The 16,279-nt window shown below is 49.4% G+C and overlaps 1 protein-coding gene and 1 pseudogene across 1 annotated transcript; both read right to left on the bottom strand.

Annotated features, from left to right (window-relative positions):
* Positions 1-6,386: 6,386 nt before the first annotated feature.
* LOC125509887 (uncharacterized) lies at positions 6,387-7,243 on the bottom strand (annotated as a pseudogene).
* A 584-nt stretch (positions 7,244-7,827) lies between these two features.
* On the bottom strand, positions 7,828-8,694 carry LOC125509881 (uncharacterized). Its single transcript, XM_048674905.2, has one exon. It carries the CDS (start codon positions 8,692-8,694, stop codon positions 7,828-7,830), a length of 867 nt encoding a protein of 288 aa, XP_048530862.2.
* Positions 8,695-16,279: the final 7,585 nt, after the last annotated feature.

Here is a 16,279-nt window from a genome sequence, read left to right on the forward strand (position 1 = left end):
CAATGGTGGTGGGCCAAGAGCGAGGCCCATTGGTCCCGGTTCGTCCCACCAACCGGGACCAAAAGGTCCAGACGAACCGGGACCAATGGCCCACGTGGCCCGGCCGGCCCCCTGGGCTCACGAACCGGGACCAATGCCCACATTGGTCCCGGTTCTAGACTGAACCAGGACTAATGGGCTGTGCCGGCCTGGACCATAGCCCTGTTTTCTACTAGAGTATGTGTGGTGGGTCCAATGACACTAGGATATGGAAGTCTATGTCCAGTATCGCATTCCCATCAATCCATGGTCTTAATGGATCTTTCTCTACGTCTACAGAACAAAGCCATAAGAGTTATGGATGCATAAGATTTATCCACGATCATTTTCTCCAATTTAATCAGGATATAGACAGCATGTGTACCATAATTTATGAGTGAAGATGCTTGAGGTTCAACCCAAATCCTTCATCTCAAATTTCATCATTTAGATGATCACACACTTAAAATGTATGGGTAATCATCAGTGTAGGAGTAATCCTTATGTGTAAAGAACTCACTACATCGGTTGTACTAAAATATACCGACTACAAATAAGTCATATAATGACTTACTGATTTTACACAATGTATGTTGTGGTTTGCGCCTACTTGCCATTGACGGGGCGATTGCCGATCGGATCGCCACGTTCAGCGCCAAGGGCGCCATTGCGGTGGCTTGGACCGGGTCGCGGGCTGCACGCCGGTCGAAGATTTAGGTCGTGCGCAACCGCCACCTCCATCCGCGAGGACGAGCGCCGTCGTTGTCTGCGGTTGCCGAGAGAAACTCCATCGTATGTAACCACTGTTTCTGCTGGAGAAGTAGATGCCGCGAGCGAACCGCACGGAGTCAGGGGTCGAGGCGCCGTCGCTTCCGCCGAGGGCGGTATCCGGGCTACACGCGCGGGCCGCCACAACCGCATCGGGATGGAGTGCAGGGGCCGCCATCCCCACGGAGACTGACCGCTGCACCAGAGCGACGTCGAGCATGGGCTCACCTTGCCGTATAGAGCAGTTTGGTCAACCGTCGTCCGTCGACGGTACGTGCCGAGGCCGCTGTTCAGCGCTTGTTTTCCTCCTCTTCTGTCTTCGATGGAATTCGCTCAATGTGAGCGTGCTGATAACGTATCGCGAGTCGATTTCAAGAGCGAGAGACAAAATGAATTGAACTTTTCTCTATTGATGATTGACATGCTATTTATACAATGAGAACTGTCGTTAATACAGGGAGCGGAGATTATCCCCTATAACCGCAAGGGTTATATTTCAGCAGTTTGAATGAGTCGTTTTTTAAGGAGTCGCTGAATTAACGACAAAAAAAAACCTTTTTTAATTTCCCAACTCATACCTAGCTTTTTTTAGTGGAATGCCAAAATTTATTGATCAAACATAATGTTCATAGGTATTTAAATAGGGTCATGAGAAGAAAACTACATGTAGCTATTCCACTACAAACTACCTACGGATGTATATAGACATACTTTAGAGTGTAGATTCACTTATTGCTATGTATGTAGTCCATAGTGGTACAGACCCGGGTTCGATTCCTGGCTGTGCACTTCCTTTTTTTTTTCCTATTTTCATTGGCTTTGTGGCATTTTGAAATAATTTACACTTATTCATACAGTACATATTAAAGTTTCCAGTGTTTCATACACAAATTAAAAAACTGTTTGAGGGAGTCATTTTTGAAGGAGTCGTTGAATTAACGACAAAAAACATTTTTTTAGTTTGCCAACTCATACCTACTCCCTCCAGATTTCGACAAGTGACTACATACGGAGCAAAATGAATGAATCTACACTCTAAAATATGTCTATATACATCCGTATGTGATAGTCTATTTGAAATCTTTAAAGGACAAATATCTAAAAATGGAGGGAGTAGATTTTTTTAGGGAATGCCAAACTTTATTGATCAAAGAGAATGTTCACAGGTATTTTTTTTTCCAATGGTGTTCACATGTATTCAAATAGGGTCATGAGGAGAAAACCACATGTAGCGATCAGGAACGAGTGAAAGGGAAAATTTGCCAAGATTATGGGCTTCAAAATTTGATACATGCCCTGCAAATACTGTAATGCAACTACTTAACTTCAACATCCTGGATATGATCATCAACAACCTCGTCATCGCTCGCACACGACTTGGGAGGCAGCCTGAAGCTGGCAATGGTTAACCATTACCCGCGTCCCCGTGGGTAATTACTCTATTAGGGGAGGGGTATGTTCTCGCTTTAACGCTCACGGGGAAGTTGGTTGGTCAAATACCTTACCCAGCGTGTAAGACGGGAATAGGGATGGGATAGCATTACCCTTGCCTATTACCGGCCTTACCCGTGAAGGCCTTACATGTGGGCTACAAAATTAGTAGACCCTAGGTAATTCCCACCCTTACCCACCCAAATTTTTACCCCCCACCCATTTTGCTAAAAATCCCTAAGAAATTCCTAAGCTAACCACATCATATTGTTTATTATGCTGAAATGCATTTTTTCTACTAAAATGTGGCCGAAGGTTGTTGTTGATTGCATGTATGGGTTTCCCACGGGGATTAAAAACCCGACGGGAATGGGGATGGGAATCTTTTTATTCCCGCAGACGGGTATGAGCAGTGGCGAATCTAGAAAAAAATGAAGGGCGGGCTGGGCTGTCTGGATCATGCAAATATGTGTTGGATTGGGCCTGCAAGTAGTTGGGCTGGGCCTTAAAACTAGTAGTAGAAACAAATTTTACAGTGCTGGAGGAGGGGCTTGAGCCTGTTAAAGCCCCCCCGTAGAATCGCCCCTGGGTATGAGGATGAGGACAAGCATGGAAAGGCTGTCGCGGGAACGGGGATGAGAGTCCAATAACCACCTGGGTAATCCCATTGGCAACCCTTAGCCGCCGCCACGACAAGTCTATTGTTCCTCCTCTTTGCCGCCATTAGAGGACGCTTCAGAGGAAGCCATGTGGCCGACGACTGCGGCATGGACCTTCCCGTGGGATAGGTGGCTCTTGGGCACGGTAATGAGCTTCTCGTGGACAGCGGCGGCGGCGCAACGGCGTTCGTGATCGGATCTGGCATGGACGGCTCTGGCTGGTAGCTTCATCGTTGGCGTGGCGATGGGTGCTTGGTCGCGGTGTAGCGTGCCTGAGTGGCGCTAGTTCTTCACGGCGGCGCATGTGTGCCGGGGATGTGGGGCAATTATGCTGGTTGTTTTGATGGGATGATGGGTGTCCTACTCTAGTACACATTCTGGAATGAATCAATCGCTACCTAGAGGCTAGCTTTTCACTTCAGTGCATCCAGTGGCGGAGCCAGAAAAATATTATCAGGAGGCTGAGGGCTGTTAGAACTGGTTGAGGAGGGTCAAATCACTAGAAAGTAGGTTTTTAGCAGCAAAACACTCGCTAATTGTGCACTGTTCATTAGATGATTAGCAACAAATATGAGATGTTAGGGGGGGCCAGGCCCCTGCTGGTCCCCTTGTATCCCCCACTGAGTGCATCGAGCTAGCAGAAGCTTCATTATCCTCTTGCACTACGGAATCTGACACCCAAAAAAATTGAATCGGTGTGACTCGAGCGGCGGCTCCACGGGGAAACCCACAGTGGGCACAGGGGAGACCCTTAATCACCGCTTTCATAACTTGAATGTGGGGAGGAACGATGGTGGCGTATGTAATATGGAGCTAGGAATGAATACTTATATTTGATCTCCGTTGGCATCTTTGTTCCAACCAGGGCACAACAGGTACAATTCTCATTTCCTTCTATGCATGCATGCTATTTTCTATTGCTTTTTGTTCAATGGCTTTCCATTTTTACGGAGTAAACAAGATTCAATGAAAAAAAACAAGATTCAATGGCTTTCCATTTTAATGGAGTAAACAAGATCCGGTTAGTAATAGGTACCTATATGTTGTGAAAATTTTCATACATCGTTTTCATACAAATTATTGGCATATACAATATTGCACTTTTGTTTTCTATATAGTTGCATTGCATTTCCATTTAATTGACCAAAAGAAGAAGAAAAGGCGATAACCTACCAACGAAATCGAAAAACTACTAACAAAGGCATAAATGGATTGATTTCCTTTAGCAGGGCAAGGCTCTCAACACTGCAGAGATAGGGATCCGAGCCTCGCTTGCTGCTCTTTGATATTCGACCGTTCCATTCCATCTGCCATTTGGCTTTTACTTATAAAGCCAGGATTCAGCCTATCCTCTAGAAGGGAAGTGATTGATAAAAAAAATGTTATTATAATTCAAAGAAATCGTGTGTTCCTTCTGTGCATGTTATTTTCTATTCCTGTTTGTTCAATCGACTTCAGTTTTGAATGGAGTAAACAAGATCAGTTAGCAAATATGTCCTATATATTGCCAAAAGTATCATATATTATTTTCATACAAATTATTTGCATACACAAGATTGTACTTCTATTTTGAAATACTAGTTGCCTTCACTTCCATTTAACTAACCCAGAGAAGGAAAAAGTGGTAAACTACCAATAAAGTGTTCATGTGATTTGTGCATAAACAAGTCATTTTAATTAAGGATAACTTGATTAACGCAACTGGAGTGGTTCCGGTCGGTGTAGCTTTTGTGATAGAGATGAAACAATCAAGCACCTCTTTCTCGGGTGTCCTATGACAAAAATTCTTTGGCAATCAGTGAACATAGCCTTTAATATTACTCCTCTACATAATATTAACACGTTATTTGGAACGTGGTTGGATGGGATTGAGCCACAAACAGTAAGACACATTCGTGTAGGAGTATGTGCATTATTATGGGTTATCTGGAACTGCAGAAATGATTTAGTCTTTAACAGAATATCAAATACTCATTTTTGCAGGTTATATTCCGAGCCAATGCGTTGATCCGTATGTGGTCATTACTCACTCCGACGGAGGCCAGAGAGCATTTGGTTACTGGATCTATCCGATGGGAGATGGTAGCACGGAATATTTTCAGCCGGTTTGGATGGCGGTCATGTAATAGGATAGACAATTAGTTTTCCTGTCTTTCTCTTGCCGGCCGGCTGTGCTTTTGTTTTTGCTCCTTAGCTCTCTGTGAGCAGCTTTGTTTGAGACTTTTAGACTTGTGTTGAACCTATTTGCTTGTTTAATAAAGATGGCCGTATGCATCTCTTCGATGCAGAGGCCGGGGATGTCCCCTTTTCAAAAAAAAAAGCAAAAGAAACTTATTGCACAGCCAAGCAACCCACCCCACACAGAGATGTTTTTAGATCACCTTCAAAAACAGATATTGCAGGAAAAGATCCTACTACAGAGTAGATGGATGTTAATTGACTCATCAAAGTGGGCAGGACAAACATGTAACCTACTTTCACCACGCAAGCTGTTTCGCTTCAACTCGTGGTCGACGCTGAGCTTACTGCTTGGCCTGTTCTCTGAATTAGTCCCGGCCGATTTATGTGCCAGGTAAAGGGTAGCTCATCTGCAATCTGTGTTTTCTTTGTGGTACGTTGGCGTCTTTCCTTTCTCTGCTAAAACATTTTTTTTTGCGGGTGATAAATTGTATTACTCAAACCATAGTAGTGTTACACTCAGCAGTAGCTAGTTCCATAGCGCAAGAGGGACCAGAACCTATCCAAGTCATTGTTCTACCCTCTGTGCAAGTGAAATTCGCTAAGCTATCGCTAATCTTATTTCAAGAACGACTAATATGAGTAATACAATTTTCATGAAGAGATAAGAGATATCTAATCTTTTTAACTAGAGATGCATAAATAGATCTGTCTTGATCATGCCCCTGGATCATCTTGACCGCGACTAATGAGTCCATCTCAATGACAACTGGGAGCTCGCTGTTGGAACAGCCAGTCCCTCGCTGCACTCCTTGCTCTCTCTGTTGCCGTGGCGCACTCAAGGAAGAAAGAGGGGAAGGAGGAAGAAGAACAGGGACACGGCGAGGTGGTTTTTTTCGGTGCATGAACACCTTTCCAGAGCACAAACTCAACACACGCACCCGCAGCTGTTACAACGGCCCTCGCGCGGCTTTATAGCCCCGAGCCAGCGCACCGGGCACGTACCCAACGCCTCCACTCGCTCCTGATCGCCCGCGCTCCGCTCGCTCCGCTCGTGCCCGCGTCGTGCTCCGACGCGCGCGCGCCCCACGGCGAGCTCCAACGGCCACGCCCTCGATCACCCACGCGACTCGCCCAACAGCTACTCCTACACCCACGCACACGACTCACATGCACACGGACACGCCCCGTGCTGCACCTGTACGCACACACGCACACACTCCCGCGGTCCCGATGCACCCGACCCGGCCAGCTCGCGTCCATACACGCGCTGGTCGCGTCCGGTGTGTCGCCGCGGCTTATTAGCCCAACACTCGCGCCCTAAGCCGCGGCTTAGAGCAGCCCGGCGTCCTCGACGTCGCCGTCGACCAGCAGGGCACGCGCCGCCTTCTTCCATTGCGGGCAGGCACGTTTGAAGTGACCCCGCTCACCACACTTGTAGCACCGGCCTCGTTTGTTGCCACCGAAGCCCGATGCCATGCTGCGCGCCCCGTCATCATCATCCCGAGCTCCGCCTCGCTACCGCTCGCGCGCCTGCCACTGTGCCGCGGTGAACATCAGCTGCTCGCCGCCGTGGTTGCCTCCATCCTGCCCGCGCTGACGCAGCCTCTCGTCGAAAGCCTTCAGCCGCCCCAACGCGTCCTCGATCGGCATTGTGCCGACGTCGCAGAACTGCTCAATCCCCGCCACCGCCGCGTACAGACGATCTGGGACCGAATCGAGCAACTTCTTGACGAGCGCCGCATCCTCCAGGATCGAGCCCCGTGCCGCGTAGCGCGCCGCCATGCTGCCCAGCCTGCCGGCGAACGCGTCCAGGGTCGCGGACTCCGCCATGCGCAGGAGCTCGAATTCACCCCGGAGCGTGCCCAGCCGTGCCGCCCGCACGCGATCGGCGCCCAAAAACCTGGTCTTCAGACTCGCCCACACCTCTGCTACGGTCTTCTTCGATACTACCTGCAACAACAAGTCCTCGGCAGTGCACTGAGCAGGTAGGCGCGCGCGGGCTTGTCCTTCTTCGCGATGATGGCGGCCGCCGCGTCCTCCGGCACCACCACCGCCTCCCACAGCCCGGCCGCATCAAGGTTCGCCTCCACCTTGATCGACCACGCCGTGTAGTTGTCGCCGGTGAGTAGTGGCACCGCCTGCGGCATCGACCCGCTCGCTCCGCCAGCGTACGAGACGATCGACATCGCCGGCGCGCCCTGAACAGAACCTGGCTCTAATACCAATTGTTGGAACCGCCAGTCCCTCGCCGCACTCCTCCTTGCTCTCTCTGTTGCCGTGGCTCACTCAAGGAAGAAAGAGGGGAAGGAGGAAGAAGAACAGGGACACGGCGAGGTGGTTTTTTTTCGGTGCACGAACACCTTTCCAGAGCACAAACTCAACACACACACCCGCAGCTGTTACAACGGCCCTCGCGCGGCTTTATAGCCCCGAGCCAGCGCACCGGGCACGTACCCAACGCCTCCACTCGCTCTTGATCGCCCGCGCTCCGCTCGTGCCCGCGTCGCGCTCCGATGCGCGCGCCCCACGGCGAGCTCCAACGGCCACGCCCTCGATCACCCACGCGACTCGCCCAACAGCTACTCCTACACCCACGCACACGACTCACATGCGCACGGACACACCCCGTGCTGCACCTGTACACACGCCCGCACACACTCCCGCGGTCCCGATGCACCCGACCCGGCCAGCTCGCGCCCATACACGCGCTGCTCGCGTCCGGTGCGTCGCCGCGGCTTATTAGCCCAACACTCGCGCCCTATGCCGCGGCTTAGAGCAGCCCGGCGTCCTCGACGTCGCCGTCGACCAGCAGGGCACGCTCTGCCACCGCTGCCTTCTTCCATTGCGGGCAGTCACGTTTGAAGTGACCCCGCTCACCACACTTGTAGCACCGGCCTCGTTTGTTGCCGCCGAAGCCCGATGCCATGCTGCGCGCCCCGTCATCATCATCCCGAGCTCCGCCTCGCTGCCGCTCGCGCGCCTGCCACTGTGCCGCGGTGAACATCAGCTGCTCGCCGCCGTGGTTGCCTCCGTCCTGCCCGCGCCGACGCAGCCTCTCGTCGAAAGCCTTCAGCCACCCCAACGCGTCCTCGAACGACATTGTGCCGACGTCGCAGAACTGGTCAATCCCCGCCACCGCCGCGTACAGACGATCTGGGACCGAATCGAGCAACTTCTTGACGAGCGCCGCATCCTCCAGGATCGAGCCCAGTGCCGCGTAGCGCGCCGCCATGCTGCCCAGCCTGCCGGCGAACGCGTCCAGGGTCTCGGACTCCGCCATTCGCAGGAGCTCGAATTCACCCCGGAGCGTGCCCAGCCGTGCCGCCCGCACGCGATCGGCGCCCACAAACCTGGTCTTCAGACTCGCCCACACCTCTGCTGCGGTCTTCTTTGATGCTACCTGCAACAACAACTCCTCGGCGAGTGCACTGAGCAGGTAGGCGCGCGCGGGCTTGTCCTTCTTCGTGATGACGGCGGCCGCCGCGTCCTCCGGCACCACCACCGCCTCCCACAGCCCGGCCGCATCAAGGTTTGCCTCCACCTTGATCGACCACGCCGTGTAGTTGTCGTGGGTGAGTAGTGGCACCGCCTGCGGCATCGACCCGCTCGCTCCGCCAGCGTACGGGACGATCGACATCGCCGGCGCGCCGTGAACAGAACCTGGCTCCAATACCAATTGTTGGAACCGCCAGTCCCTCACCGCACTCCTCCTTGCTCTCTCTGTTGCCGTGGCTCACTCAAGGAAGAAAGAGGGGAAGGAGGAAGAAGAACAGGGACACGGCGAGGTGGTTTTTTTCAGTGCATGAACACCTTTCCAGAGCACAAACTCAACACACACACCCGCAGCTATTACAACGGCCCTCGCGCGGCTTTATAGCCCCGAGCCAGCGCACCGGGCACGTACCCAACGCCTCCACTCGCTCTTGATCGCCCGCGCTCCGCTCGTGCCTGCGTCACGCTCCGACGCGCGCGCCCCACGGCGAGCTCCAACAGCCACACCCTCGATCACCCACGCGACTCGCCCAACAGCTACTCCTACACCCACGCACACGACTCACATGCGCACGGACACGCCCCGTGCTGCACCTGTACGCACGCACGCACACACTCCCGCGGTCCCGATGCACCCGACCCGGCCAGCTCGCGCCCATACACGCGCTGGTCGCGTCCGGTGCGTGGCCGCGGCTTATTAGCCCAACACTCGCTTCTCTGAATCGCAAATGATAAGCCCTCCATGCAAGCACACAAGTCAGCCTCCAGAGCATCCCGACAAGAGTATAGCGATCTGCACGCGGAGAAGATTATATTCCCCTGGTCATCTCGAAGCACCATACCTGCACATATTCCCCTGGTCATCTCGAAGCACCATACCTGCACCAGCCGCACCTGCTGTGTAAGATCCGTCGGAGTTAAGTTTGACCATGGGAGGGCGACGACAGGTATTGCTTGAACTGATCTTTGATACCTCATGCGGTCATATGATATTGCTGTTTTGACCATCTCTGGATCCATAAGTGAGTTTAACTTGATAGCAATTAAAGACTCCAAATAGTTGAGAAGAAATCGCTTGGATACTGTTGACACAGATTTTGGCACGACCAAGAACTTAATTAAGATGACTTCAAATGAAGAAGTGCTCAAAGTAAGAAGGTTCCATATTGTCAAAAAAAGAAACTTTGATGTTTGGGCCATCAACATCCAATCTCATCTCGAAGGTCGAAGTTGTGCTTGAAATACCGAGATTTTGTATTCAGAACACTATTCGGCTGATTACGCCCCCAAGACTGCCTCGTATGGAAAAATGATCTACACAGATTGTCTTCGTCTCGTCGAAACAATCGATTTTGAAATAAAAATTGTTCCAATCTGAGTTCGTATGCAAAGATAGAACCATTTGAATGCAGCCCTGCCAGAAGGCTACATATGGCGCGCCCTATCAGACATGTGTCTGATGAGTAGCGTGAGTGACAGTCCGTTTTGTGCGAACGATTCGGCCCTGAAGATGGCCTCGAATCGAAAAACGTTCAACATGAAAGTTGTTCACCTCATCGAAACAGTCAAGATTGCTTTCGGACTCGTTTTCATCCGAGGTCGTTTACTGCCACAAAAAGGACCCGTAAGGTGCAGCCAGTTTAAACCGAACAGTTTTGGAAAGTTCAGATAAAACCAATCCGAATTTGACTAGGGTTTTGGACGTAAATCGAAGCCTTTTCCTTGCATGGGAAGTACAGCCACCTCTTATATACCTAAGGGGTGACGGTCGATTGAACAACAACACACAATCGCAAAACCCATCTACTTTTTACCTTAGTTTTACATCTCTCCCTGGTTCTTTCTCTCTCGTTCTTCGTTCGTTCTTTGTGTTGAAGGGCAGCGATCCTCGAGGCTCTAGGGGTGGGCGAACTGACCTAGGGCAGCCCATAGCCGACGCGCGTCCAGACGGGATCCCTCCCGGGGCGTGTGGTTTCGGGTCCTGAAAAGCACCCGCCGAATTGCTTGCGTACCGCGCTTCCGGACGGGTCTCCTTCGACGTGAGGTGCGGTGCATCATCTTGGGCGTTGGAGGTACACGGTGACATGTTCATGTGCGAACACACTTTTTGGCAACTCTACTGGGGACGAAAGATCAAGAATCATCATCAACCATGTCTAATCTCCCCAAGCCCTCAGAAGTTGACGCCGGTAACATCATTAAGCCCGGTCTTGATGAACTATCGGATGAACATCGCCAAGCCTACGAAGCGCGCAAGAAGCAGCGTGAAGAGGCTTTTGAGGCGCTCAAGAAGAAGCACGAGGAGGAGGATTTGGAAGCGTTTCTTTCAAGTTTCAAGAAGGACCGTCAAGGCAACATCACTCCGGCTGGAAATGTCAATTTTCCTCCCCTCATCGACGAACAAGATGTGATCACTATGAGTAAAGTTTTTTCTCTAGAGCAAGTGGCTGTGATTGAAAGTCTTGTTAGTAAGGGTAATGTGATGGCATACAATTCTTTTGTGGCTAGTGCTAATTCTCATAAAAATATGCCTCCATCATCTAACGGTACTATTGGTATATCCGAAAACCCTAGTCCAATTTTACCTATTTCATCGGCACCACCTATGCAACAACAATATAATATGCCGTTGAATTTTTACCCTACTCAAACCAACCAGCTTGTGGCTACACCTACATACCCTAATCCTATTATGCGTGTGCCCAATTTGGCGTCAATGCCGAATCACTTTGTCACACCACCCATAGGCGCAAGCATGTTTGGTCTTCCGCCAAATTATGGTTCGGCGCCCATCTCACAAGTGGCACCAATAGCCAGTACTCAGGTTGCTCCTATGTCATTGCCACAAACATTGTCATCTACGTCGGATCTAATTTTAGCTAAATTAAGGGAGGATTTGCATAAGATGTTTCTAGAAACTTTCGGAAACGAGCCGAAAGTAAAGAGTCGTGTGTACCAAAAGCCTTATCCTGAACACTTCGATGCAATTTCTTACCCTCAAGGTTATAAGATTCCTGATTTTGTTAGATTTAGTGGTGAGGGTACGAAAACGACTTGGGGGCATGTGAGTCAGTATCTAGCACAATTGGGTGAAGAAGGTTCCATACAAGAGTTGAAAGTGCGTTTATTTCCCTTGTCTTTAACTGGCACCACATTTTCATGGTTTGATACTTTACCACATGGTTCAGTTCTCTTATGGTCGCAATTAGAGCAAAAGTTTCATGATCACTTTTATAGCTGTGATAATGAGCTGAAGTTGTCACATCTTACATCGATTAAGCAAAAACATGTGATGAATCGGTCACCGATTATGTCAAGAGATTTAGAGATATAAAAAACCGGTGTTATAGCTTAGTGATAACTGAGAGAGACTTGGCGGATCTTGTTCTTAATGGTTTGAAAACTCACATTCAAGAGAAGCTAGAAAGTTATGAGTTTTTGAGTATTAATCAAGTCTTACAAAAAGCTTTGGCTAAGAGAGTCGAAGTAAAGAGGGCCATAGGTCTACAACCGATCGTCCTAGAATGCATATGGTTGAACACAATGGTGATAATTCGGACAATGAGGTTGATGTCTATACTACTGAATTTGTTTGGTCCTCAAAGGACAAACCCTATATGTGCAATGCTCTTAAGCCGATTCGCAAGAATCGTGATGAGGAGGTGAGGTTTACTTTTGATATATCAAAGTGTGATAAAATATTTGATGCTCTCTTGCAAGATAAGATGATTAGAATATCACACACGATACCGTCGTTTGAGGAGCTGAAACGGCGTGCTTATTGCAAGTACCATAATTCATTTTCTCATGCTACTAACGATTGCAATGTTTTCAGATGACAGATACAATCGTCCATTAATGATGGACGATTAAATTTTGCTGAGATGCAAGTTGATAAACAACCCTTCCCGATAAACACCATGGACTTGCGGGAAAGAAAATGTTGATTCGGCCTAGCATATCCGAATCTGCTGATAAAGATAATGTTCTTATTGGTGAACCCATGAAAGGCAAGGAGGGCGACAAAGTCTTGGGACGAGAGGTTGTGCTTGATAAGCAACCCGATGGAAAGGAAGTATTGAAGATCACCATAAAAAATCCTGCACTCGGGGGGCAACCACAAGTACAAGAAGATACTCATGTTAAATTTATCAAGCCCAAGAATTCAGAAGTTGGCAAGTGGGGAAAGAGTGAAGCTAAGCACAAGCGAATCAGGCCAACTTTTGATATGTTGCTATCCAAATATGCAAGTCAAGCGACCGGTTCTAGCTCTAATCGGCCATCACATTCAAAACGTTCAAGATTGCCTCCGGAGCAAGAGTTTCGATGCTATGCAAGGCCATATGGGTCATGGGCACCGACACCATGGATGTCACAACCCTCCTATGCGCCATATTACATGAGAGGCTTCAGTGGAGGATGGGGGTAGCCCCCAATGGCCCTTTATGCTTTTCATATGGGGCGGGTAGCACCTAGAAGGCCTACTCGCGCGAGGCTTTATTATTCCACACAAGGCCGTTTGAGCTATGGTGCTAATCGGCCAACAAAAATTTCTCCAAGCAAGGACAACAAAAAAGTGTGGCGTGTTAAGTCACCTAATGCGGAAATTGCAGAATGCGACAAGCAAAAGGAGATCGAAAAGCCGGTTGTTGGTAATCAGGCTACTTCTGATGGTGATATTGTTATTGTTCAGCAGGGTTCCATGGTGAATGATCATGAGGCGAGCACAAGCAAGGCTAAACCAAGGGATCCCAAATATACTCAACCTAAGTGGTGTCCTCCCGGTTTAACCAAGACCATGAAAAGGAGATTACAACGCATGAGGAACCACGAGAAGGTAGAGCACAAAGAGGAGAGGCAAAGGGGCGAATTGTTAAGTGAAATTCGGCCCATGGCACTCACAAAACAAGTGTGGAGGCCTAAACAACAACAAAACACAAATGCTTCTGCATTAGCTCCAGCAACACCTTCACCATCAAAAGAGGATGATGCGACCCCTATTACATCATCCACATCAGCTGAAACATCCCCTTCAATTGAGGAATATTTAAGCGCAATATACACGTTGGGAGATGAAGATGAGATGGTGGATTATGAATCTACGCCGGTTCGGGAAGGTATGGATATTAATATGGTATATTACTTACGTGCCGAGTTTCGTGCTATAGGTGAAGAAGGGGAGGTACCCCAGCTGGATTTTGGTCCTAAGAATGCTATCTTTGAGAAGCCAAAAGAACAGGTGAAACACTTGAAGTCGTTGTACCTCAAAGTGTTGGGTAATTTCAAAAAAATTCCTACGCACGCGCAAGATCATGGTGATGCATAGCAACGAGACCTAGCTCATGATGCCACTGTTGGGGAACGTAGCAGAAATTCAAAATTTTCTACGCATCACCAAGATCAATCTATGGAGAGACTAGCAACGAGGGGAAGGAGAGTGCATCTACATACCCTTGTAGATCGCTAAGCGGAAGCGTTCAAGTGAACGGGGTTGATGGAGTCGTACTCGTCGTGATTCAAATCACCGATGATCAAGTGCAGAACGGACGGCACCTCCGCGTTCAACACACGTACAGCCCGGTGACGTCTCCCATGCCTTGATCCAGCAAGGAGAGAGGGAGAGGTTGATGGAGATCCAGCAGCACGACGGCGTGGTGGAAGTAGCGGGATTCCAACAGGGCTTCGCTAAGCGCTGCGGGAGGAAGAAGATGTGTCACGGGAGGGAGAGGGAGGCGCCAGGCCTTAGATTGGTTTGCTCCTCCTTTTTCCCCACTATATATAGGGCCAAGGGAGAGGGGGAGGCGCAGCCCTTGCCCCTTCCTCCAAGGAAGGGTGCGGCCAAGGGTGGGGAGGAGTCCATCCTCCCCAAGGCACCTCGGAGGTGCCTTCCCCTTGTAGGACTCTCCTCTTTTCCCATCTCTTGGCGCATGGGCCTCTTGGGGCTGGTGCCCTTGGCCCATATAGGCCAAGGCACACCCCCTACAGCCCATGTGCCCCCCCGGGGCAGGTGGCCCCACCCGGTGGACCCCCGGGACCCTTCCGGTGGTCCCGGTACAATACCGATGACCCCGAAACTTGTCCCGATGGCCGAAACAACACTTCCTATATATAATTCTTTACCTCCGTACCATTCCGGAACTCCTCGTGACGTCCGGGATCTCATCCGGGACTCCGAACAACTTTCGGGTTACCGCATACTAATATCTCTATAACCCTAGCGTCACCGAACCTTAAGTGTGTAGACCCTACGGGTTCGGGAGACATGCAGACATGACCGAGATGACTCTCCGGTCAATAACCAACAGCGGGATCTGGATACCCATGATGGCTCCCACATGTTCCACGATGATCTCATCGGATGAACCACGATGTCAAGGACTTAATCAATCCCGTATACATTTCCCTTTGTCTATCGGTATGTTACTTGCCCGAGATTCGATCGTCGGAATCCAATACCTTGTTCAATCTCGTTACCGGCAAGTCTCTTTACTCGTTCCGTAACACATCATCCCGTGATCAACTCTTTGGTCACATTGCGCATATGATGATGTCCTACCGAGTGGGCCCAGAGATACCTCTCCGCTTACACGGAGTGACAAATCCCAGTCTCGATTCGTGCCAACCCAACAGACACTTTCAGAGATACCTGTAATGCACCTTTATAGTCACCCAGTTACGTTGTGACGTTTGATACACCCAAGGCATTCCTACGGTATCCGGGAGTTGCACAATCTCATGGTCTAAGGAAATGATACTTGACATTAGAAAAGCTTTAGCATACGAACTACACGATCTTTGTGCTAGGCTTAGGATTGGGTCTTGTCCATCACATGATTCTCCTAATGATGTGATCCCGTTATCAACGACATCCAATGTCCATGGTCAGGAAACCGTAACCATCTATTGATCAACGAGCTAGTCAACTAGAGGCTCACTAGGGACATGGTGTTGTCTATGTATCCACACATGTATCTGAGTTTCCTATCAATACAATTATAGCATGGATAATAAACGATTATCATGAACAAGGAAATATAATAATAACCAATTTATTATTGCCTCTAGGGCATATTTCCAACAGTCTCCCACTTGCACTAGAGTCAATAATCTAGTTCACATCGCCATGTGATTAACATTCACAGGTCACATCACCATGTGACTAACACCCAAGAGTTTACTAGAGTCAGTAGTCTAGCTCACATCACTATGTGATTAACACTCAATGAGTTCTAGGTTTGATCATGTTGCTTGTGAGAGAGGTTTCAGTCAACGGGTCCGAACCTTTCAGATCCGTGTGTGCTTTAGAAATCTCTATGTCATCTCCTAGATGTAGCTACCACGCTGTATTTGGAGCTATTCCAAATAACTGTTCTACTTGGAGCTATTCTAAATTGTTGCTCCATTATATGCATCCGGTATCTCTACTCAGAGCTATCCGGATAGGTGTTAAGCTTGCATCGACGTAACCCTTTACAACGAACTCTTTTACCACCTCCATAATCGAGAAAATTCCTTAGTCCACTAGTTACTAAGGATAACTTTGACCGCTGTCCTGTGACCCATTCTTGGATCACACTTGTACCCCTTGACTGACTCATGGCAAGGCACACTTCAGGTGCGGTACACAGCATAGCATACTGTAGAGCCTATGTCTTAAGCATAGGGGACGACCTTCGTCCTTTCTCTCTATTCTGCCGTGGTCGAGCTTTAAGTCTTAACTTCATACCTTA

Source organism: Triticum urartu, chromosome 5A (genome assembly GCF_056163025.1).
Source record: "Triticum urartu cultivar PI428250 chromosome 5A, HENAU_Tu73, whole genome shotgun sequence".
Taxonomy (NCBI): domain Eukaryota; kingdom Viridiplantae; phylum Streptophyta; class Magnoliopsida; order Poales; family Poaceae; genus Triticum; species Triticum urartu.